Source organism: Staurois parvus, unplaced genomic scaffold (genome assembly GCF_062004578.1).
Source record: "Staurois parvus isolate SC_StPar_1 unplaced genomic scaffold, SC_StPar_1.0 ptg001614l, whole genome shotgun sequence".
NCBI lineage: Eukaryota > Metazoa > Chordata > Amphibia > Anura > Ranidae > Staurois > Staurois parvus.
The window spans coordinates 407,796-434,288 of NW_028319410.1; the positions used below are offsets into that span (position 1 = coordinate 407,796).

The 26,493-nt window shown below is 42.6% G+C and overlaps 1 protein-coding gene across 1 annotated transcript in view; it reads left to right on the forward strand.

The window, feature by feature from the left end:
* The first annotated feature begins 366 nt into the window (after positions 1-366).
* LOC149435087 (ninjurin-2-like) overlaps positions 367-26,493 on the forward strand; it is a 118,638-nt gene continuing 92,511 nt past the window's right edge. The window contains exons 1-2 of the mRNA XM_089663019.1: positions 367-563; positions 23,755-23,907. Coding sequence (XP_089519145.1) covers positions 447-563; positions 23,755-23,907 — 270 coding nt within the window. The 5' untranslated portion in view covers positions 367-446. The remainder of the gene's footprint in view (positions 564-23,754; positions 23,908-26,493) is intronic.

Here is a 26,493-nt window from a genome sequence, read left to right on the forward strand (position 1 = left end):
GTAACACATTAAGCCCATTGTGATTTTGGCTTTTACCTATACAGTAGTGTAGGATTGCTCTGACCCCCTTTAGCGATCGGTAAACAAAACCTCTAATAGTAATTTTTTTTTCTGTAAGTTGAAATGTACTATACAGCTAAAAGCTTTGAAACAGCCAGAACATGACAGCATCAGCACGTTGCCACTGTGAATAAAGCCCCAAAAAGAAAAAAAATGTGGAATCACACAGCCGATACAACGAGAAGGCAGAATTCAGCTGAAACAGAGCTGAAAGGCAAGGTGAGAGATCGTGGGTGTAATACTGAGTGTGAATCGACCTAGATTGAGTATGTTTTATTACCCTGCGCATCCAGCACAACAAACAGCTACCTGCTGAACTTCCCAAGACTTTGTTTTTTTAGTTCTCATCTTTTTTTTTTTTTCTTTTTTTGGCAGCCGAGATAGCCATGACCTCAATTTTTCACCGAGTGATGCACAGGAGAGCTTCCGAAGATGACAGCCGCGAGTCCAGCGACGAAGATCCGCTGTTTCAACCAGGTCCTCACGATGAAAGCCCGATTAATGTAAGTGGAAACTTCCTGTTTTGTTTTTTTTATTAATAGTTATGGGATATGTAAAATGAGAGTCACGTGGTCAAACTAAAGATCCTTATCCTTGTGTAAAAGCTTTGTGAATTAAAGTGTTACTAAACCCCGGACCCTGCATTCACTATATCTGGTCTCCACGGACCCTGCATTCACTATATCCGCTCTCCCCGGATCCTGCATTCACTATATCCGCTCTCCCCGGATCCTGCATTCACTATATCCGCTCTCCCCGGATCCTGCATTCACTATATCCGTTCTCCACGGACCCCGCATTCACTATATCTGGTCTCCCCGGACCCTGCATTCCCTATATCTGGTCTCCCCGGACCCTGCATTCACTATATCCGCTCTCCACGGACCCCGAATTCACTATATCTGGTCTCCCAGGACCCTGCATTCACTATATCTACTCTCCACGGACCCTGCACTCACTATATCTGCTCTCCCTGGACCCTGAAATCACTATATCTGGTTTCCCCGGACCCCGCATTCACTATATTCGCTCTCCCCGGACCCTGCATTCACTATATCTACTGTCCCCGGACCCTACATTCACTATATCCGGTCTCCCCAGACCCTGCATTCACTATACCAGGTCTCCCCAGACCCTGCATTCACTACATCCACTGTCCCCGGACCCTGCATTCACTATATCCGGTCTCCCCAGACCCTGCATTCACTATATCTGGTCTCCCCAGACCCTGCATTCACTATATCCGGTCTCCCCAGACCCTGCATTCACTATATCCGCTCTCCCCAGACCCTGCATTCACTATATCAGCTCTCCCCGGACCCTGCATTCACTATATCTGCTCTCCCCGGACCCTGAAATCACTATATCTGCTCTCCCCGGACCCTGAAATCACTATATCTGGTCTCCCCGGACCCTGCATTCACTATATCCGCTCTCCCCAGGCCCTGCATTCACTATATCCGCTCTCCACGGACCCCGCATTCACTATATCTGGTCTCCCAGGACCCTGCATTCACTATATCCGCTCTCCCCGGACCCTGCATTCACTATATCCGCTCTCCCCGGACCCTGCATTCACTATATCCGGTCTCCCTGGACCTTGCATTCACTATATCCGCTCTTCCCAAATCCTGCATTCACTATATCCGGTCTCCTTGGACTCTGCATTCACTATATCCGCTCTCCCCAGACCCTGCATTCACTATATCCAGTCTCCCCGGATCCTGCATTCACTATATCCGCTCTACCCGGACCCTACATTCACTATATCCGCTCTCCCCGGATCCTGCATTCACTGTATCCGCTCTCCCCGGACCCCGCATTCACTCTATCCGCTCTCCCCGGACCCTGCATTCACTATATCCAGTCTCCGTCAGACCCTGCATTCACTATATCCGCTCTCCCCGGACCCTGCATTCACTATACCCGCTCTCCCCGGACCCTGCATTCACTATATCCGGTCTCCCCGGACCCTGCATTCACTATATCCGCTCTCCCCGGACCCTGCATTCACTATATCCGCTCTTCCCAAATCCTGCATTCACTATATCCGCTCTCCCCGGACCCTGCATTCACTATACCCGCTCTCCCCGGACCCTGCATTCACTATATCCGCTCTCCCCGGACCCTGCATTCACTATATCCACTCTCCCTGGACCCTGCATTCACTATATCCGCTCTCCCCAGACCCTGCATTCACTATATCCAGTCTCCCCGGACCCTGCATTCACTATATCTGCTCTACCCGGACCCTGCATTTACTATATCCGCTCTCCCCGAATCCTGCATTCACTGTATCCGCTCTCCCTGGACCCTGCATTCACTATATCCGCTCTCCCCGGACCCTGCATTCACTATATCCAGTCTCCCCGGACCCTGCATTCACTATATCCGCTCTCCCCGTATCCTGCATTCACTGTATCCACTCTCCCTGGACCCCACATTCACTATATCCGCTCTCCCCGGACCCTGCATTCACTATATCCAGTCTCCCCGGACCCTGCATTCACTATATCTGCTCTACCCGGACCCTGCATTTACTATATCCGCTCTCCCGGAATCCTGCATTCACTGTATCCGCTCTCCCCGGACCCTGCATTCACTATATCCGCTCTCCCCGGACCCTGAATTCACTATATCCACTCTCCCTGGACCCTGTATTCACTATATCTGGTCTCCCCGGACCCTGCATTCACTATATCCGCTCTCCCCGGACCCTGCATTCACTGTATCCGCTCTCCCCGGACCCTGCATTCACTATATCCACTCTCCCTGGACCCTGAATTCACAATATCCGCTCTCCCTGGACCCTGCATTCACTGGATGGATGGATAGATAGATAATAGATAGATAGATAGATAGATAGATAGATAGATAGATAGATAGATGATAGATAGATAATAGATAGATAGATAGATAGATAGATAGATAGATAGATAGATAATAGATAGATAGATAGATAGATAGATAGATAGATAGATAATAGATAGATAGATAGATAGATAGATAGATAGATAGATAATAGATAGATAGATAGATAGATAGATAGATAATAGATAGATAGATAGATAGATAGATAGATAGATAGATAATAGATAGATAGATAGATAGATAGATAGATAGATAGATAGATAGATAGATAGGTAGAATATAGGGGATAGATAGAAAGAAAACGTTTAGAGGAAATGTTAATTATCTAATTAAAGCTGAAAAGGAATATTTCCTATGGAAGGATCGGATCTGAAGTTCTAGCTGAAAGGAAACCCCGTCACTCTGTAGATGCATCAGCGCCCCTCAGAGAAGTGAATTAGCACTGATTTGAGATAATTCCATCTGACAGGAAAGGTCTATGAAAAGCTTTAACCTTGTCGCTTTCGTCAAAGTTTAATCTACAATAGACCTAATTGTTCCGATATGTCATCGGGTCAGCGGTCCAAGAGCACTGAGTAACAAGCTGTTCATCTGTACTGCTGATAGAAGCTCCTATACTGGCGTTTTTCATTAATATGATATGTACGAGGTTCTGCAAAAAAAAAAATGTTTATTAGTGATATAAAATTAAAGTTTTATCTGCTTGTATGTATCTTTCCCTGGTTCCTCCCTCTTCTCTTATCAACATGATAATTACATTTTTCAGCTAAAACCTTTCTGTTTTTTATTACATACTTGGGTCTCTGTGCTTCTCTATGCAATGTAGGCTGATCATTGCTGGTGGGAGGGGCCATCAGGGTGCTGTACATAGCTTTCTGAAAACGTCACAGCACCCTGAATCAGGACCCATGCAAGAGCCATCAGCGTTGATGCAAGCTTTGGGCTGGCTCTTGGGAGGAGTTATGCAAATATCAATATATTTTGATAAGGAGGAAGAGGAGGAGAAGAGAAGGAAGAGGAGAGGAGAAGGAGATGAGAGGAAAAAGGAGAGGAGAGGGAAAAGGAGAGGAGAGGAGAGGGGAGGGGAGAGGAGAGGAGAGGGGAGGGGAGGGGAGGGGAGAGGAGAGGAGAGGAGAGGGAAGAGGAGAAGGAAGAGGGGAAGGGAGTAGAGGAGAGAAGGAAGAGGAGAAGGAGGAGGAGAAGAGAGGATAGGAGGAGAAGAGGAAAGGAGAAGAAGGAGGACAGGAGAAGAGAAGAGAAGGAAGAGGAGAGGGATGGAGAAGGAAGTGGAGAGGAGAAGGAGGCAGAGGAGGAGAAGAGGAGAGGAGAAGGGAAAAGGAAAGTAAAGGATAAGGGAAGAGGAGAGGAGAAGGAAGAGAAGAGGAGAAAGAAGAGGAGAAAGAATAGAAGAGGAGAGGAGAAGGAAGAGGAGGAGAAGGAGGAGGAGAAGAAGAGAGAAGGAGGAGAAGGAGAAAAGAGCAGAAAGAGAGGTGAGGAGAAGGAGAAGAATGAGGAGCAGGAGGAGAGGAGAGGGAAGAGGACAGGAGAAGAGAAGGAAGAGGAGAGGGGAGGAAAGGGAAGAGGAGAGGAGAAAGAGAAGGAGAAGGAGGTGGAGAAGGAGGAGAAGGGGAGAAGAGAGGTGAGAGAAGAAGGGAAGGGAAGGGAAAAAGAGAGAAGGGAAGAGGAGAGGAGAAAGAAGAGGGGAGGAGAGGAGAGGAGAGGAGAAGGAACAGGAGAAGGAGGAGGAGAAAATAGGATAGGAGAGTGAAGAGAAAAGGAGAAGGAGGAAGAGAGGAGAAGAGAGGAGTAGGAGGAGAGGAGGAGAGGGAAGGAGAATGAAGTGGAGAGGAGGAGGAGGCAGAGAATGAGGAGAAAATGAGAGGAGAAGGGAAGAGGCGAGGAAAGGATAAGGGGAGAGGAGAGGAGAAGGAAGAGGAGAGGAGAAAGAAGAGGAGAAAGAATAGAAGAGGAGAGGAGAAGGAAGAGGAGAAGAAGAAGGAAGAGGAGAAGGAGGAGAAGAGAGGAGGAGGAGGAGGAGAAGGAGAAGAGAGCAGAAAGAGAGGAGAGAAGAATGAGAAGGAAGAGGAGCAGGAGGAGGAGAGGAGATGGAAGAGGACAGGAGAATAGAAGGAAGAGGAGAGGGGAGGAAAAGGAAGAGGAGAGGAGAAAGAGAAGGAGAAGGAAGTGGAGAAAGAGGAAAATGGGAGAGGAGAAGTGAGAGAAGAGGAGAAGGGAAGAGGAGAGGAGAAGGAAGAGGAGAGAAGAGGGGAGGAGAGGAGAGGAGAAGAAAGAGGAGAAGAGGAGAGGAAAGAGGAGAGAGAAGAGGAGAGGAGAAGGAGAAGGGAAGAGGAGAGGAGGAGGAGAGGAGAGGATGGATAATTATATATTGTATTTTTCTTATCCTGTCTTTAGCCTGGTACCTTATTTTAGGACCAATACAAACACTCCCACTGCCAGCCTTAGCTGATATTTCAGCTGGTGTGCAGGGAACTATGTCCAGGTCAATTCACACTTCAAACTTCCACTAAGCAAGTTTGGAAAGCCTTGAACCCCAGGCATAAGCGGGTCACATGACCGCATGACTTAACAGCAGTGTGCAGACGTCTGTGGAAAGGCGGACAGTGTGCGGTGTAATGACACTTTGCAGTACATAAAGTCCAGTGTACATTCGGGTAATCGCCTCATTGTGCATTAGCGCTCTTCTCCCTGCCGGTTAGTTTACATTAAACAAAGAACAGATTGTATTCGGCTTTATTGGTATATAAATATCTCTGCCCCCGGGCCTGCTTCCATCATCTCGTCCCAGGCACAGTTCAGTGGAGATGATAGACTGCCCCAGGCCCCAGGCCGGCGGCGTAAATACACCGTTAGCATCGAGACAACCACAGACTTTTCCTGCAACATGCCACCCTGCGCTTTAAGAGGACCTGTCACACACAGCCGCACATTACAGCCCTGTTTTCAAACAATCTAAAAGTGCCGGAATTATCACTTTGTAATGTCTGTGTTGTTAAATAAATGAAGCTTGAATGATATACCAAATGAATTAGGAACATTTTATTGTTGCCTTCAACTTTAGAACTTTCCCTGGAGCAGAAGACCTTTATATGCCCTCCTGCATCAGGCAGAGGAAATTTAACAATAATACAGTATATATAGGCCTAAATGTTTGGACCTTTAGATCAGCCTTTCTCAACCTTCCTACCCCAGAGGAACCTTTGAAATAACTTTCAGGTCTCAGGGAACCCTTACAGAAACCAATTCAATAGTGGTCAATAGGAAGAACGCCCCTTACATTGGTGATCAGTGGGAAGAACTCCCCTTACATTGGTGGTCAGTGGGAAGAACGACCCTTACATTGGTGGTCAAAGGGAAGAATGATCCTTACATTGGTGGTCAGGAGGAAGAATGTCCCTTATATTGGAGGTCATTGGAAAGAATGCTTCTTACATTGGTAATCAGTGAGAAGAATGCTCATTACATTGGTGGTCATTGAGAAGAATGCTTCTTACATTGGAGGTCAGCAAGAAGAATGCTCCATACAATAATATATATAAGCCAAAAAGGTTAGATCAGCCTTTCTCAACCTTTTTTACATCAGAGGAACCTTTGAAAGAACTTTCAGGTCTCAGGGAACCCTTACAAAAAGCAGTTCAATAGTGGTCAAAGGGAAGAAAGCCCCTTACATTGGTGGTCATTGAGAAGAATGCTCCTTACATTGGAGTTTGGGGGGAAAAGTGTCCCTTACATTGGTGGTCAGTCAGTGGAAAGGACCCAGTGATGGTCATTGGGAAAAATGTCCCTTACATTGGAGGTTAGTGGAAAGAATGATCCATATATTGATGGTCAGTGGAAGAATGATGCTTACGTTGGAAGTCAGTGGGAAGAATGCTCCTTACGTTGGAAGTCAGTGGGAAGAATGCTCCTCACATTTATGATCAGTGGGAAGAATGCTCCTTACATCGGTGACCAGTGAGAAGAATGTTCCTCATGTTGGAGGTCAGTGGGAAGAACGCTCCTTACATTGGTGGTCAGTGGGAAGAATGCCCCTTACACTGTTGACCAGTGGGAAGAATGTTCCTTACGTTGGAAGTCAGTGGGAAGAATGCTCCTTACATTGGTTGTCATTGGGAAGAATGCTCCTTACATTGGTGATCAATGGGAAGAATTCTCCTTACATTGGTTGTCAGTGGGAAGAATGCCCCTTACATTGGTGACCAGTGGGAAGAATGCTCCTTCAATTGGTGATCAATGGGAAGAATGCTCCTTATGTTGGAGGTCAGTGGGAAGAATGCTCCTTACATTGGTGGTCAGTGGGAAGAATGCTCCTTACATTGGTGGTCAGTGGGAAGAATGTTCCTTACATTGGTGGTCATTGGGAAGAATGCTCCTTACATTGGTGACCAGTGATAAGAATGTTCCTTACGTCGGAGGTCAGTGGGAAGAATGCTCCTTACGTTGGAGGCTAGTAGTAAGAATGCCCCTTACATATATCATTTGAAGAGGTTAAAATTCTATTCTGAGAGCTAGAATTTATTTTACTTATATACGCGCAAACGCAGGCAAATACGTGTAAATCTAAGCAAAATAAATGGTAGGAACGTTCAGCAGGAATACAGAATTTAAACAACAACAGTACCATGTGCAAGTAACCCTAAGACTGAATGTTCAGCTGGTGACTGTCCCTCTTTAACATCCTTCCATCTGTCACTATATAAAGCTATTATTCTTTAATAATCCAGTCTATAATAAAGGGTAGCAGGCAGGCTCCGGGATACAAAATTGCCTGCCGAAATCCCTTTTAATAAATGACACCGGGATCACATTAAATACAACCCCGCACGTTTTCATAAAGATCCACGACCGCGGCTTCATCTTTCTTACAGGAGTGATTTGAGGTGTACGTTCAGTGGCTCCTCGCGATTACATCTTCGGCCCCCTTTTCAATCCAGGCAGTAAATGACGGCGGGGAAGAAAATACATTATGCAAAATGATCGTAATCACTTAGAAGCCGGAGCCATTTTTAATGCTTATTTATGATGCAGGTATCTTTGTGTTGTGCATAACAATGGCTTCAAATAATTATTTTGTCACATTCATCAGATTTATTCTGGAAAAAAGTCACTTCTAAGCGAAACTTTTTGATGCAAAGCGTCACGCGACACGCTCGCCTCTGCTCTTGAAATGGAAATTCGAAAAAAATAAATGTACGGTGTAGTGACATAGAATTTATTTAAAATGTGGGGTAAATTAAAGGGAAAAAAAGAGGTTTAGCCGGCAACAGATATGAATTTAATTTTCCATATAAATATGGCTGATGGGGCTTTGATGTAAATTTTAACTCGAGCGGCAAAACCGGCAAAGAAAGCTGAATTGGGCTGCGAATTTAGCTGCCAAAGGAGCTGGAAGAGTCATCTTGGCTGTTCACAAATAATTTGCCCTTATAGCAAAATTTGAGAATTTGTCAACTTTGGAGTTCCAAGCTTGAGGATTATTATGATTCTTTATTATTATTGTTGTCATTATTGTTATTATTATTGTTTTTGATATTATTATTATTATTGTTATTATTATTAATATTGTTGTTGTTATTATTATTATTGTTATTATTATTGTTGTTGTTATTATTATTATATTGTTGTTGTTATTATTATTATTGTTATTATTATTAATATTGTTGTTATTATTATTATTATTATTATTATTATTGTTGTTGTTGTTGTTGTTATTATTATTGTTATTATTATTATTGTTATTATTATTAATATTGTTGTTATTATTATTATTGTTGTTGTTGTTGTTGTTGTTATTATTATTGTTATTATTATTATTATTATTATTATTATATTGTTGTTGTTATTATTATTATTGTTATTATTAATATTGTTGTTGTTATTATTATTGTTATTATTATTAATATTGTTGTTGTTATTATTATTGTTATTGTTATTATTATTGTTGTTGTTGTTATTATTATTGTTATTATTATTATTATTATTATTATATGTTTTATTAAAAACCATAAAAACCAATGGGACTTTACTGGTACAAAAAGTGGACAACATCATACTGTTGTATAAAACATGTTTATTGAAACATCAAAGTACTCCTGATATACAATGCTGTGATATATTGGGCTGATTAGCCAAAATACTGTTTTTATGGTAAATTGTTGGAAGATACGTTTCAATAAACATGTTTTATACAACAATATGATGTTGTGCACTTTCTGTACCAGTAAAGTCCCAATTGGTTTTTATGATTTTTTTTATATGATAGATGAGGGATGAGGTAGGTGTGCGGTCTGATTTATATAATTATTCTATGTTTAACGTCAAACATTTAACCACTTGACCTCTGGAAGACCCTTCATGACTCTTAATGACCAGAGCTTTTTTTTTTTCTATTCAGCACTGCACTACTCTAACTGGCAATTGTTCAGTCATGCAACACTGTACCCAAATTAAATTCCTATCACACAAATAGGGCTTTCTTTTGGTGGTATTTGATCACCACTGGGTTTTTATTTTTCATTGTATAAACAAAAAAGAGGACAGAATTATCTAGGGAAAAAAAAGAATATTTTCTACTTTCTGTTATAAGATATTTGATAAAATCAAATTTCTTCATAAATTTAGACAAAAATGTATTCTGCTACATGTGTTTGGTAAAAAAACAAACAAACAAACAAGTATATATTGATTGGTTTGCGCCATAGTGTCTACAAAATATGGTAATTATATTCAAATTTAAGCAGCTATAGATGCTATACTGGTAATGGCGGTGATCAGCTTAGTGGGACTGTGATAGGGATCATTGCCAGGATCTGTGAGTATAGCCAAGCCCCCTGCACTGCAGTATCTTGTGGTCCCCAGCTGCAAGAACCAAGACTACTTCAGTTTATTTCTGCTTAATTTACTCAGCAATTCTCCTGGTCCTCAGCTGGGAGGGAACAAGTGGATTGCTGCTGTCTAGAGATAGGGAAGTTTGTGCATCAAGTGTTTTGGAGCATCCCATACCCCATTGTCCTTTCCAATTACAAATGGGAAAAAAATGTCCGCTGCACTCCAAATAGCTCTTCTTGCAGTATTTTTAATAATCAGTGAATTGACTTTCCCTATCCTTGTGAGAAAGCCAGGACTGGTGAGACATGTCAAGGAAGGTTGGTTTTGGGTTGAAGACATCCTTGGTTGTGGTGGCCCAAGGAGGTCCATGGGGTTCTGCCACCGAAGGTTGGTTGTCTACCCATGGGGTGGTTTGGGGTGTCCACTGGAAAAGAAAAGAGGGGGAGGTAGGAGAGCCCTTATAGTGTTGTGATTAACTTGCGAGCAAGCCAGGAGTGGTGAGATTCATGAAGGAAGGTTGGTTTTGGGTTGGAGACATCACTGTATGCAGTCAATTCACTGATTATTAAATATACTTCAAGAAGAGCCAATTGCAGTGCGGCTGACATTTTTTTCCTGTTGTCAATGAAGAGTGGAGACAGACTGTGATGGCGGGCACCCAGGTTGTCCATGTGCAGGACAGGTCAGGCTTGAGCAGGGCTACAGATCTTTGTCTGTTTCTTCCCAGTTACAAGTTATTTAGCAATCAGCTTCAAAAAGTTACCCCTGGACTGCTTATGGAGCCAGAGCGGATGAACTGCTGCTGGGAAAGAACCTGCTTAACACCTACTGCAGCTCCTTCAGGGATAGTGCTACAAATGCAATCTCCCCAAAGTGAGGAAAATTAGCTTTATGGGTTTTCGGGTTGTGGTAGTCCAAGGAGGTCCAAGGGGTTCAGCCACCAAAGGTTGGTTGTCAACCTATGGGGCGTCTCGGGGTGTCCACTGGAAAAGAAAAGAGGGGGAGGTGGGAGAGCCCTTATAGTGTTGTGATTAACTTGCGAGCAAGCCAGGAGTGGTGAGATGCGTCAGGGAAGGTTGGTTTTGGGTTGGAGACATCACTCTATGCAGTGAATTCACTGATTATTAAAAATACTGCAAGAAGAGCCAGTTGCAGCGTGGCTGATATTTTTTCCTATTGTCAATGAAGAGTGGAGATGGTCTGTGATGGCGGGCACCCAGGTTGTCCATGTGCAGGACAGGTCAGTCTGGAGCAGGGCTACAAATCTGTTTCTTCCCAGTTACACGTTATTTAGCAGTTAACTTCAAAAAGTTACCCCAGGACTGCTTATTGAGCCAGAGTGGATGAACTGCTGCTGGTAAAGAGCCTGCTTAACTCTACTGTGGCTCCTTCAGGGGTAATGCTACAGATGAAATCTCTCCAAAGTGAGGAAAATTACCTTTATGGATTTTTGGGTTGTGGTGGTCCAAGGAGGTCCATGGGGTTCAGCCACCAAAGGTTGGTTGTAGACCCATGGGGCGTCTTGGGGTGTCCACTGTAAAAGAAAAGAGGGGTAGGTGGGGAAGCCCTTATAGTGTTGTAGGTAACTCAAATTTGATGTAAAAAAACAATTTAATGTTTTATTAAGAAAGACGACTCCAATCTATTCTTAAACACATGATGATGTGAACCTTTGCTGATTGGATCACCAACTGGCTTCTTCATACATCTTTCTACCTACAAGATTACCTTTAAAGTAGTAGTAAACTCAGATTTTTTATTTAAGTGGAAGTAAAGTCCACATTTGAAGTTGTATCTACAGGTAAGCCTATAATAAGGCGTACCTGTAGGTACAATGAATATCTCCTCAACTTGCAGGAAATATCCTTTATTAGTTACACCTTGCTAGTACCGGGTTGGACCCACTTTTGCCTTCAGAACGGCCTTAATTCTTCATGGTATAGATTTAGCAAGGTGTTGGAAATGTTCCTCAGAGATTTTGTTCCATATTGACATGATAGCATCACGCAGTTGCTGCAGATTTTTCAGCTGCACATCCATGATGCGAATCTCCCGTTCCACCACATCCCAAAGGTGCTCTATTGGATGGAGATCTGGTGACTCTGGAGCTCATTGGAGTACAGTGACCTCGTTGTCATGTTCAAGAAACCAATTTGAGATGATTTGAGCTTTGTGACATGGTGCATTATCCAGCTGGAAGTAGCCATCAGAAGATGGGGACACTGGAGTCATAAAGGGATGGACTTGGTCAGCATAATACTGAGGTGGGCCGTGGCATTTAAATGATGCTCAATTGGGATTAAGGGGCCCAAAGTGTGCCAAAAAAATCTCTCCCACATAGTGACACCACCACCAGCCTGAACCGTTGATACAAGGTAGGATGGATCTATGCTTTCATGTTGTTTACGACAAATTCTGACAATACCATCTAAATGCCGCAGCTGACATCGAGACTCATCAGACCAGGCAATGTTTTTCCAATCTTCAATTGTCCAATTTAGGTGAGCCTGTGCGAATGTTAGCCTCCGTTTCCTGTTCTTAGCTGACAGGAGTGGCACCTGGTGTGGTCTTCTGCTGCTGTTGCCCATCTGCTTCAAGGTTCTATGTGTCATGCATTCAGAGATGGTATTATGCATACCTTGGTTGTGATGAGTGGTTACTTGAGTTACTGCTGCCTTTCTATCACCTCGAACCAGGGGTATATTTACCACAAGGCAAACAAGGCATTTGCCTAGGACGTTTTTTAGGGGGGCAGTGCTGGCCCCTGGAAGAAGGGACATATGCAGCATGGGGACCAGGTGGAATGCGAGAGAGGCTAGGGGCTGATTGATGGTGTATGCAGAGCCCAATTGTCGTTCCTGGGGATGTCCAGAACTGTGAAGGTGAGTGTCTCTCTCTCTGTCGCCGGGGAAGGGGGGGTTAATGGAAGGCTCTCTCAGGTGGAGGGAATGTTAGTGGAAGACTCTCTCGGGTGGGGGGGAACAGGGCAGGGGTGTTGTCTGTCACTGTCAGGCTCTCTCCGTGGGGGGGGGCTGGTGTTGGTCGGTGTCAGGCTGTCTCTGATGGGGAGGGTGGGGGCATCTTATTTTTGTGTTGCCTAGGGCAGCACAAAGCTTAAATACACCACTGCCTCGAACCAGTCTACCCATTCTACTCTAACCTCTGACATCAACAAAGCATTTTTGACCACACAACTGCCACTCACTGGATATTTTCTCTTTTTCAAACCATTCTCTGTAAACCCTAGAGATGGTTCTGCGTGAAGATCCCAGTAGATCAGCAGTTTTTGAAATACTCAGACCAGCCCGTCTGACACCAACAACCATGCCACGTTCAAAGTCCCCTTTCTTCCCCATTCTGATGCTCGGTTGGAACTTCAGCAAGTCGTCTTCACCACGTCTAGATGCCTAAATGTGTTAAGTTGCTGCCATGTGATTGGCTGATTAGCAATTTGTGTTACCAAGCCATTGAACAGGCGTACCTAATAAAGAGGCCGGTGCAGGGACGGACTAACTATTTGGAAACTCGGGCACTGCCCGACGGCCTGGGGTCAGTAGAGGGCGCCATGAGATGCCCCTGCTACCTTTTTCATAGGCTTTTTTGAGTTTGGGCAAGGATACAGAGGCCCCATGATCCCCTATTGCCCGGGGGAGTTGTCAGTCTGCCCCTGGGCCGGTGAATGTATGTCTCAACTCTGTCCAAAAGGAAGAAAAAAAAAGTTTGAGCTTTAGATAAACTTTACAGAATTCTACATTTCCATCATCTCCCGTACTGTTATATAGAGCAATAGATATAAACACGGAGTTTGTAATACAAATGATTAAATGTCAAACACAAGTACTGTATGCACTATTGTAAAGAACAAATTATAACAATAATAAGATACTACTTGAGAGGTTTTCCTGCCTGCATATGCTTGCTGCCTAGAGAAGACTTTCTCAGCCTCTTTACCCTGGAAGAGCCCTTGAAATTGTTCTCAGGTCATGAAGGCCTACTAAAAGTGATTATATCAACAGCTCTCAGCATATATACAGTATATACAGTGAGGAACAGAAGTATTTGGACACCCTGCGATTTTGCAAGTTCTCCCACTTAGAAATCATGGAGGGGTCTGACATTCACATTGTAGGTGCATTCCCACTCTGAGAGACAGAATTAAAAAAAAATTCAGGAAATCACATTGTGTGATTTTTAAAGAATTTATTTGTCTTGCACTGCTGAACATAAGTATTTGAACACCTGAGAAACAGCAAGAATTCTGGCTCTCAAAACCTGTTACTGCGCCTTTAAAAAGTCCACCTCTACTCCACTCATTCATCTAACTTAATAGCACCTGTCTGAGCTCTTTAAAGACACCTGTCCACCCCACAGTCAGTCAGACGCCAACTACTACCATGGGCAAGACCAAAGAGCTGTCAAAAGACATCAGAGATAAAATTGTGGACCTCCGCAAGGCTGGAAAGGGCTACGGGGCAATTGCCAAGCAGCTTGGTGAAAATAGATCAACTGTTGGAGCAATTGTTAGAAAATGGAAGAGGCTAAAGACAACTGTCAGTCTCCCTGGGACTGGGGCTCCATGCAAAATCTCACCTCGTGGGGTATCACTGATGATAAGAAAGGTGAGGAATCAGCCCAGGACTACAAGGGAGGAGCTGGTCAATGACATGAAGAGAGCTGGGAACACAGTTTCAAAGGTCACTGTCGGTAGAACACTACGCCGTCATGGTTTCAAATCATGCATTGCACGGAAGGTTCCCCTGCTCAGGTCATCACATGTCCAGGCCCGTCTGAAGTTTGCCAATGACCATCTGGATGATCCAGAGGAGGCATGGGAGAAAGTCATGTGGTCAGATGAGACCAAAGTAGAACTTTTTGGTCTAAACTTCACTTGTCGTGTTTGGAGAAAAAAGGATGAGTTGCATCCCAAGAACACCATCCCTACTGTGAATCATGGGGGTGGTAACATCATGCTTTGGGGGTGCTTTTCTGCGAAGGGGACGACTGCACTGTATTAAGGAGAGGTTGAATGGGACCATTTATTGTGAGATTTTGAGCAACAACCTCCTTCCCTCAGTCAGAGCATTGAAGATGGGTCGTGGCTGGGTCTTCCAACATGACAACGACCCGAAGCACACAGCCAGGAGAACCAAGGAGTGGCTCTATAAGAAGCATATCAAGGTTCTGGAGTGGCCTAGCCAGTCTCCAGACCTAAATCCAATAGAACATCTTTGGAGGGAGCTGAAACTCCGTGTTGCTCAGCGACAGCCCCGAAACCTGACAGATCTAGAGGAGATCTGTGTGGAGGAGTGGACCAAAATCCCTGTTGCAGTGCAAACCTGGCCAAGGACTACAGGAAACGTCTGACCTCTGTAATTGCAAACAAAGGCTTCTGTACCAAATATTAACACGGATCTTCTCAGGGGTTCAAATACTTCTGTTCAGCTGTGCGAGACAAATACATTCTTTACAAATCATACAATAAGATTTCTTGAATTTTTTTTTCAATTCTGTCTCTCAGAGTGGGAATGCACCTACAGTGTGAATGTCAGACCCCTCCATGATTTCTAAGTGGGAGAACTTGCAATATCGCAGAGGGTTCAAATACTTCTGTTCCTCACTGTATATATGGTGGTTGTCACTGATTTAGTGCTTTTCTTAAGCCTAGTACACACGATGAGAAAATCGAACACAAAATACTGCTTTCGAATCGATCGTCCGATAATCAGAACGTTAGTACACAGCTTTCGAGAGCCGATCACCACACTTCATGGTAAATTATCCAAAGGGCAGAGCATGAACATTTTTCTCGTATGATAACAGAACGAATGGCTTCCATGTAATCAGTACAGTATATGCCCATAACAAAATCGAGTGACCAAGATGTTCAGGAATTAAAGAAAACATTACAAGGCAATACATTACATGATCATAGGAAGTCGTATTCTGTCTAACTCTATTCACCTATTCATTTTCTATATGAGACTAGCATGAAAAAAAAAAAGGATGATCATTTGTCCGATATTCTCATCGTGTGTACGAGGCTTTAGTCCTCCTGCACACGGGACGTTTTGATAACGCTGGTAACGTTAGCTGTGTAAAGTCACATTAAATACGTGAGTCTTTCAGCTTTTTTTAGCGTTTTTGCATTAACGTTTAGCGGCGTTTTGCCACGTTTAGCGGCATTTTCCAGTGTTTGCATTTTTTTTCATTTTATTTACTGAAATAAACTTTTTTTTGTTATATGTATATATATATATATGTATTGAAATATATTTTGAAATATATTGAATACGGCTAAAATTGTTTTTCAGCATTAGAGCTACATTTTTGGAATGCATTTACCAATATATGTAAAATATATGTTAAAATGACTTTTTTTTATATGTTAAAAATATTTGGAAGAATATATTTAAAAAATATATATTTTTCAAAATATTTTTCATATATTTTGTAATATTTTAAAAAACACATTTCAACATGCAGTACACACGCATATATATATATATATATATATATATATATCTGTATATATATGTCCTCCTACTCCTCGACCTCTCCGCGGCCTTCGACACAGTGGACCACCCCCTCCTCCTTACTAAACTACACTCTGGCATTAGGGACACTGCTCTCCCCTGGTTCTCCTCTTACCTATCCCAATGCTCCTTCAGTGTTACCTATAACGCTACCACCACCCCCTCTCTCCCTCTCTCTGTTGGAGTCCCCCAAGGCTCTGTCCTCAGGCCCCTTCTCTTCTCCATCTACACCTCCTCCCTCGGCAAACTGATACACTCCCACGGCTTCAACTATCACATCTACGCCGATGACACACAAATTTACCTCTCCACCCCTCACCTCACCCCCTCAGTCTCCGCCCGTAACACCCACCTCCTAAACAACATATCAGACTGGATGTCGCTCCATTTCCTCAAGCTAAACCTATCCAAAACTGAGCTCCTAGTTTTCCCCCCAGCCCGCGCTCCCCTTCCCCCATCCTCTCCATCACGACTAGCAGCGCCACCATCTATCCAACTCCACATGCCAAAGTCCTGGGTATCACCCTGGACTCAAACCTTTCCTTCCAACCTCATGTCCAATCACTATCAAATTCATGTAGGCTCCACCTCCGCAACATCTCCAAGATACGTACGTTCCTCACCCCAGACACCACTAAACAACTCGTTCACTCCCTTATTATCTCACGCCTGGACTACTGCAACTCCCTTCTCACTGGCCTACCCAAACAAACGCTATCCCAGCTTCAGTCTATCCTGAACTCAGCGGCTAGACTCATCCACCTCACCAACCGCTCCACATCTGCCTCCCCCCTCTGCCAATTAAATTCAAATTACTAACTCTGACATACAAAGCCATTCACAACGCCGCCCCAAACTACCTCACTGACCTGATATCCAAATACCACCCTACCCGTGCCCTTCGCTCCTCACAAGACCTCCTACTCTCTAGCTCCCTGGTCTCCACCTCCCACGCCCGACTGCAGGACTTCTCCAGGACTTCCCCCATCCTCTGGAACTCCCTACCCCAATCCATCAGACTGTCACCTACCCTCCTCACCTTCAGGCGCACCCTGAAAACCCATTTCTTCAGGGAAGCCTACCCCACCCTCACCTAACAGCCGTTCTCCTCCTATCACTCCATCCCCACAGCCACTTCCTCCTGTACCTCTACCCCCTCCCTCCTAGATTGTAAGCTCGAAAGAGCAGGGCCCTTGACCCCCTCGTGTATTGTATTGTTACTGTATTGTCTCATGTACTGTCCCCCCACTCTAATGTACAGCACTGAGCAAACCCTTTGACGCTATATAAACACTGTATAATAATAAAAAATAATAATATATATATATATATATATTTTTTTTTTTAATAAATTGAATACGGCCAAAATTGTAGCCTTTCAAATATATGTCAATATATTTGAATATTTGAGAAAAATATTTTTAAAATATATTTTAAATATATTTTTCTTCCATGTGGGGATCTGCTGATAGCCAGTGCAATGCTTTCCAGACTTCAAATTAAAAAAAAAAATAGTAAATACACATTTTTTGTTTACCTGCAAAAAAAAAAAAAAATGAGCATTTATTTATTTTATTTTATTTAAACGTGAACTTATCCTTTAACAAAAAGCTAAAAGACAAACATTTGACTTTTGGGCCTTTTCATATCATGTGCTGATGCCATTATGTTTTTGATTAATAGTAATCAGCTCCGTAAAAACTGTACATATTACAGCTCTTGTTCTCACATGCTTCCTGAAATATTCAATTTTTTTTCCCATTCTGAATTCAGATGTTGCTTATTACCACGATGGAACAATTAGCTCTTGCCGAGTGAGGAAAACTTTGCATGTTTAGGTGGGAGGTCAGAGTTACTTGCTAAGTAGACCACAGGAGAGTGATGGAGGTGCAATTAAAAAATGCTTAGTCCTGAACATAGCTGATAGAAATTCCTCCACTTTATTACCGCGATAATACCATTTATTCACAAGGGTGTTATATACTGTACGTGGTTTCCACAAAAGAAAAAAAAAATCTGCTGTAAATGGAGTCCCAAGTCCCCGTCCCTGTACCATATTACCTCCATTAAGCTGTTTTTGAACAAAAAAAAATGCACTTTTTTTGTGTAGCTATTCTCATTCAAGCAGTACAGCTGATCAGCCATGGTCCAGTATTAGGTGTTCTTCAACTTCATTGTGTTTAACTAATAGTGAATACTTTTACATATTTTTTTTACTTTTTGTGCATGTTGCTGTGGTCTCCTGAGGGGTATATTTAAAGTCCCAATTCCATCATATTTGTTGTAAAATTGTTTGTCACTTTTAGGGGTGGGGACCAGTAGCTATAGCAGTAGACCCCACCGTCCAGTAAGATAGGTGTACAAGCAGGTCACCCTGACGGATGACGCAGGCTCACCCGAGGTGAAGGGTCTTAGCATTAACCGGTGTTCACCAGAGCTCCTGATGGTGGAGTTTTACAGTCCTCAGGATCATCACTAGAGATGAACGAATTATTCAAAAATTCGATTCGCCTGGTTCGCCGAATTTGCGCTAGAAATTCGATTCGATGCGAATTTATTCGCTGCGAATTTAACTTATTAAAAGGGTTTCTAGGCTTCAGAGAGCCTTTATATTAGTGCAGAACACTGTACCTTTAATTTAAATGCCCTTGGAGTCTGCTGGGGAAGAGAAATAATACTGTCAGTCAGTATGACATGCAGATGAGTGCCGTCGATCTTAGAATCACCGCACACTTCACTCATTTGGGCAGTCACGGGGCACGACGAAGAAGATGAAGAAGAAGATGAAGAAGAAGAAGAAGAAGAATGAAAAGAAGAAGAAGAAGAATGAAAAGAAGAAGAAGAAGAATGAAAAGAAGAAGAAGAAGAATGAAAAGAAGAATGAAAAGAAGAAGAAGAAGAATGAAAAGAAGAAGAAGAAGAATGAAAAGAAGAATGAAAAGAAGAAGAATGAAAAGAAGAAGAAGAAGAATGAAAAGAAGAATGAAAAGAAGAAGAATGAAAAGAAGAAGAAGAAGAATGAAAAGAAGAAGAATGAAAAGAAGAAGAATGAAAAGAAGAATGAAAAGAAGAAGAAGAAGAATGAAAAGAAGAAGAAGAAGAATGAAAAGAAGAAGAATGAAAAGAAGTAGAATGAAAAGAAGAAGAAGAAGAATGAAAAGAAGAAGAAGAAGAATGAAAAGAAGAAGAATGAAAAGAAGAAGAAGAAGAATGAAAAGAAGAAGAATGAAAAGAAGAAGAAGAAGAATGAAAAGAAGAAGAAGAATGAAAAGAAGAATGAAAAGAAGAAGAAGAAGAATGAAAAGAAGAAGATGAAGAATGAAAAGAAGCAGAAGAAGAATGAAAAGAAGAATGAAAAGAAGAAGAAGAAGAATGAAAAGAAGAAGAAGAAGAATGAAAAGAAGAATGAAAAGAAGAAGAATGAAAAGAAGAAGAAGAAGAATGAAAAGAAGAAGAAGAAGAATGAAAAGAAGAAGAATGAAAAGAAGAATGAAAAGAAGAAGAAGAAGAATGAAAAGAAGAAGAAGAATGAAAAGAAGAAGAAGAAGAATGAAAAGAAGCAGAATGAAAAGAAGAAGAAGAAGAATGAAAAGAAGAAGAATGAAAAGAAGAAGAAGAAGAATGAAAAGAAGAATGAAAAGAAGAAGAAGAAGAATGAAAAGAAGAAGAAGAAGAATGAAAAGAAGAAGAAGAAGAATGAAAAGAAGAATGAAAAGAAGAAGAAGAAGAATGAAAAGAAGAAGAAGAATGAAAAGAAGAATGAAAAGAAGAAGAATGAAAAGAAGAAGAAGAAGAATGAAAAGAAGAAGAAGAAGAATGAAAAGAAGAAGAAGAATGAGAAGAAGAAGAAGAATGAGAAGAAGAAGAAGAAGAAGAAGTAGGATGAGGATGAAGAAGAATTCCATTCCAGCAAAAAGTGTATCTGCAGAGAGCTCCGCTATTTCTGACAGTTCTCTGACAGTTCCTTCACATTTACAGCGGTTGAAACATTGTATCTATTTGTTTCCGAATAAAAACATCTGTATCCTAAATGGAAACAATAGATACAATGTTTCAACCGCTGTAAATGTGAAGGAACTGTCAGAGAACTGTCAGAAATAGCGGAGCTCTCTGCAGGGACACTTTTTGCCGGCTGTAGAAGGGATGAAAATCGGCCGATCGGGAAAAATTCGATTCGCGCATCCGAAGTTTGCTAATATTCGGATTCGATGCAAATCGAATTTTTCCTAAAATTCGAAACGAATTCCAGGTTCGATTCGCTCATCTCTAATCATCACGCCAAGAGGTGAGCAAGTTGGGGTCCAGTAGTAGATATAGTAGGTAGGGATCAAGTAGAAGCATAGTAAGTAAACAATCCAAAGGTCGGTAACAAGTGGTTGTAGGTTGGGATCAAGAAGAAATGTAGTCAAGGAATAAGCCAAAGGTCGGTAACAAGTGGTTGTAGTTTGGGATCAAGAAGAAGTGTAGTCCAGGAACAAGCCAAAGGTTGGTAACAAGTGGTTGTAGGTTGTGATCAAGAAGAAGTGTAGTCCAGAAACAAGCCAAAGGTCGGTAACAAGTGGTTGTAGGTTGGGATCAAGAAGAAGTGTAGTCAAGGAATAAGCCAAAGGTCAGTAACAAGTGGTTGTAGGTTGGAATCAAGCAGAAGTGTAGTCAAGGAACAAGCCAAAGGTAGGTAACAAGTGGTTGTAGGTTGGGATCAAGCAGAAGTGTAGTCAAGGAACAAGCCAAAGGTAGGTAACAAGTGGTTGTAGGTTGGGATCAAGCAGAAGTGTAGTCAAGGAACAAGCCAAAGGTCGGTAACAAGTGGTTGAAGGTTGGGATCAAGCAGAAGTGTAGTCAAGGAACAAGCCAAAGGTCGGTAACAAGTGGTTGAAGGTTGGGATCAAGCAGCAGTGTAGTCAAGGAACAAGCCAAAGGACGGTAACAAGTGGTTGAAGGTTGGGATCAAGAAGAAGTGTACTCAAGGAACAAGCCAAAGGTCGGTAACAAGTGGTTGAAAGTTGGGATCAAGCAGAAGTGTAGTCAAGGAACAAGCCAAAGGTCGGTAACGAGCAGAAGTGGCAGAAGTGACACAAGCAAGATAATGGCTGGAAAAAGCAAAGTAATCTGGCAAACCGGAAGTGCAAAGACATGGCTTAAATAGGAAGTTCATGGGAGGAGCAATGGGGGCAAGATTCAAGAGAAACAAGATGCAAGGCAAGGTCATCTAAGGAATTAGGCAGAGGGCTACCCAGTATCTCAGGTGGCTCAGCAAGAAGAGGTACTGCTAGACACAGCATAGGCTCCAGGTCTGGACAGAATCCCTGTGTTCACAGCACATGTGCACAGCATTAAAATCCAACTCCAAAAAAAAAAATTGGGGGGACAGGTTAGAACCTCTTTCAGGTTTTTAATGCTTGATAATTCTTCAGGAAGTGAGGAGTGCTGAATTACCTCAATTCACAGGCAGCTCTCTTTGTCCTATGGCTTCCTCGGATGGTCCTTAGGATAAGGAATAGAATTCCCATTCCATTATTTAGGATCACCAAAGAAAAGCCAATGCATTTCAGGGGTCAGGAATGCCCTCCTTCTTCAGAGATATAAGCATTTAATAAAAAACAAATATAGTCAATGACAATGGTAAAATACTATTATAATTCACAAATAACGATTATTATAAAGTGATCAGAAGGGAAGACAAAAGCATAAAAAGGAGGAGCGAGCGGGGGATACATCTTGTTTATAGCCCTGAAGAAGGGGGACTTTCATAACTCCTGAAATGTGTTCTGACTCTCCATTTGGGTTGCTGTCTCAGTCCCCATTGGCGAGATTTTTCCATTGCTAGCTGTGCCTCTGAGCTTTGTCACCGAAACAGAAATTAAGGTAAAATCTCCTCAATATGGAGATAAATACAATCTAACCGAGAATCCAACCCTTCTGCCTACTATTTACGTAGTTATTGACTAGGGTTAAAGTAGAACTTCAATATTTCAAGTCCAAAATTTTGACTATAGTCCCTGTACAGCTGGGATGGAGTATGAGAGGAAGTAAACAGTACAGGGAGCCAGTGTTGACAAGAAGCATGCTGATAGTAGGAGAGAGCAAAGCAACATAGTGATGAGCTCATAACTGTACTGTTTCTCCTTTAACTGTAAATCAGGAGTTGGGGCCTGGTCTGGGATGATTAGGAGCCAGTCAGTTCCTTTGTTGACAAGAAGCATGCTGATAGTAGGAGAGAGCAAAGCAACACAGTGATGAACTCATAACAGTACTGCTTCTCCTTTAACTGTAAATCAGGAGTTGGGGACTGGTCCGGGATTATTAGGAGTCAGTCAGTTCCTTTGTTGACAAGAAGCATGCTGATAGTAGGAGAGAAGGAAGCATCATAGTGATGAGCTCATAACTGTACTGATTCTCCTTTAACTGTAAATCAGGAGTTGGGGGCTGGTCCGGGATGATTAGGAGCCAGTCAGTTCCTGTGTTGACAAGAAGCATGCTGATAGTAGGAGAGACCAAAGCAACATAGTGATGAGCTCATAACTGTACTGCTTCTCCTTTACCTGTAAATCAGAGGTTGGGGCCTGGTCCGGGATGATTAGGAGCCAGTCAGTTCGTTTGTTGACAAGAAGCATGCTGATAGTAGGAGAGAGGGAAGCAGCATAGTGATGAGCTCATAACTGTACTGCTTCTCCTTTAACTGTAAATCAGAGGGTGGGGGCTCGTCCGGGATGATTAGGAGCCAGTCAGTTCCTGTGTTGGCAAGAAGCATGCTGATAGTAGGAGAGAGCGAAGCAACATAGTGATGAGCTCATAACTGTACTGCTTCTCCTTTAACTGTAAATCAGGGGTTGGGGGCTGGTCCGGGATGGTTAGGAGTCAGTCAGTTCCTTTGTTGACAAGAAGCATGCTGATAGTAGGAGAGAGCAAAGCCACATAGTGATGAGCTCATAACTGTACTGCTTCTCCTTTAACTGTAAATCAGGGGTTGGGGGCTGGTCCGGGATGATTAGGACTAGTTAGAAACATTCAGTGGAGTAAAAAGCTTCATTGCAGTCGCATCATAAGCGCTTTGTTTTGTACCTGCAGAAAGACTTCATCTGAACACCCCCTTGGTGGTTACATCTATTTCCTCCCTGAACAGACAAAAAGAAATATCTTACAAGTTTCTAGTGAGAACCGAACACACGGCCTGGGATATATCACAGTCTCACAAGTAGTGATGCCGCTGTGCCTTCCATAAAACAAGATGTTGAAGGTCTGTTCGGAACAACTCCCCTTCAGTCACCTGGCATTGTTCAGGGTCCCCCGAGCCACCATATATCTCCGCAACTGAACACAACAGCTGGTGAAGCTTTTACATGATTAACTACCTTGGGGTACAAAAGCTTCTTCTAATATAGGAAATAGGCTGCAGGTTGAATTATTGACGGGCACATGGTGTAACCCACTGATATCCTTGCAGGTGATACGGAACATCAATACCTTCGCCAGAACAAAGACGTTGGCCCAGGGTTTCCTGGATATGGCGCTCTTCACAGCCAATGCCTCACAAATGAAACATTTGCTCCAGCAGGGGCCCGACACGCCATTCTATTATTTCCTTTTTACCCTACTGGTAAGTCTCTTTGATGGTCTGTTTTAAGAAACGGTTAAAATTTCGAGAGGAACACGACGAAAGAATTACGATTTGCTTGTGTCTATGTAGCATTATGCCCAAAGAAGTTTGATTTCTGTGGCTGGGGGCCCATGGAACTCAGCTCACTTTGGAGGGGTGGGGAGACCCGTGTCTCAGTCCCATTATCCATATTATGTGTAAGTCACCCTGTTCCTGTTAGGGGTACACGGTGAAATGTCCTAATATTGGGGTGGGGGGTTGTTCATTGTTTAATGCCATGTGGTTGCATCCCATTGTTCTATTGTGTGTCTTGTTTAGGAGCAAACTATTATGGGATGTATGCAGGGACATACTGACAACTCATGGGGCCCCTGGGCAATAGGGGATCATGGGGCCCCTGAGTCCTTGCCCAAACTCAAAAAAGTCTGTGAAAAAGGTACCAGGGGCATCTCATGGGGCCCCCTACTGACCCCGGGCCCTCGGGCAGTGCCCGAGTTTTCAAATGGTCAGTCCGCCCCTGGATGTATGTGTTTGTGTATTGGCTTGGTGGGGGGTGTCTGCTGATGTGTCTCTTGTTCCTAGATGTGGTTTGCCCTGCCCTCTGTCATTACGCAGGGAGGGGGAATTGTTCCCTTGAATGTATATATCTTGCATCTGTGTTAAAATAAAGTAGTCTATTTCCTGGTTTCCTTCAAGTCTGGTGTCGCCTAGTCTTGTATGGTCAGCTGTGGTGTCCGTGGTCGGTGTTCGGACAGGGAAGCGGGAGTTTAACGGAAATACCCAAGTGCAGTCGGGGTCGGTTCCGTTACAATTTCTAACGTGTATTGCTTTTGTTTCGGTATGTGTACGCTTTGTAGACTGTGCAACCTGGTCCAACAGCCAATACCTCCCTCGAAATGTAGGACCTGCTGAGGACTGAGGGTCAAAATTTAGTTTTGGTTTTTACTTCCAGTGGAGTCCACTCCACATTTTCTTCTGCACCTGTTCTTTCCTTTTGTCCTGATGTAGCCGCAGTTGCAGTGAAATATATTGGAACTTTGGTATGTGGGTCCTTTTTTTTTGAGAAACCATTATTGCTTTCCTCACATAGGGAGGATGAATTACATAGATGGATAAACAGCCCAAAAAATATTCAACCAAAAGATTCCCCCAAAGATTCAATAAAATTCACATTCTGACATTCTATTCAATTTGAAGGCAGTTGATGGGTGAATCTTCCAAAACCAAATGTTGCCAAATGGAATGCCATTCATGTGTTTAAATTACAGTAGAGATTACTTCTGGTCAAAGCTTTGGGTCAAGATTTGGGAAATCTCATTTGAAAACCACTGCGATAAGTAGAGTGAATGGAAAAAATCTTGGCCAAAGAATTGGCAAATTTTGGGCAAAAGTTTGGCAAATCTTGAAAACAATGATAAAGAGATCAAAGGGAGAGAAATTGGTGATTGGGGTCTTAACATATATTTTATTCCTCTCCAGTAAGACAAAAAATAAAAGTTTGAGAAAATAGGGTCCTCAAGTATTCAACACAACTCTCCTCCCCATAGGTTAGTATCTAAGAGATGTAGCTGAGTCAAGGGCGGACTGACCATTTGGAAATTTGGGCACTGCCCGAGGGCCCGGGGTCAGTAGGGGGCCCCATGAGATGCCCCTGGTACCTTTTTCCTAGGCTTTTTTGAGTTTGGGCAAGGACACAGGGGCCCCATGATCCCCTATTGCCCGGGGGGCCCCATGAGTTGTCAGTCTGCCCCTGAGCTGAGTAAAGTATACACTCACCAGCCATTTTATTAGGTCCCCCTTGCTAGTACCGGGTTGGATCCCCTTTTTGCCTTCAAAACGACCTTCATTCTTCATGGCATAGATTCTACAAGGTGTTGGAAACCTTCCTCAGAGATTTTGGTCCATATTGACATGATAGCATCACACAGTTGCTACAGATTTGTCGGCTTCAGATCCATGATGCGAATCTCCCGTTCTACCACATCCCAAAGGTGCTCCATTGGATGGAGATCTGATGACTCTGGAGACCATTGGAGTCCAGTGACCTCATTGTCATGTTCAAGAAACCAGTTTGAGATGATTTGAGCTTTGTGCATTTAGAAATAAAAAATATACATGCGACATATATTTACAATACATTGAATATATTGAATATATTTTAACATGTATTCCAAAAATGTAAATTAAAATATATTTTCCAAAGGTATATATTTAAAAATATATTTTTTAAATATATTTTCCAGATATTTTTAAACAGCTAAACAAATGCATTTAAACATAGATTTTTTTTTTTAAATATACTTGTAAATGCATTCCAAATTACACTTTGAAATATATTTCAGCATGTGTTTTGAATATATTTTTAATAATATATTCACAAATGTATTGAAATATAGTTTTGAAATATATTGAATATGGCCAAAATTGTAGTAATTGAAATATAAGTCAATATATTTGGGAAGAATATATTAAGAATGTCTTTTTAACCGTTTCAATACCGTGCAATTTTACACCTTCCTGCCCAGGCCATTTTTCAGGTTTCAGCGCTCTCACACTTTGAATGACAATTGCGCGGTCATACAACAC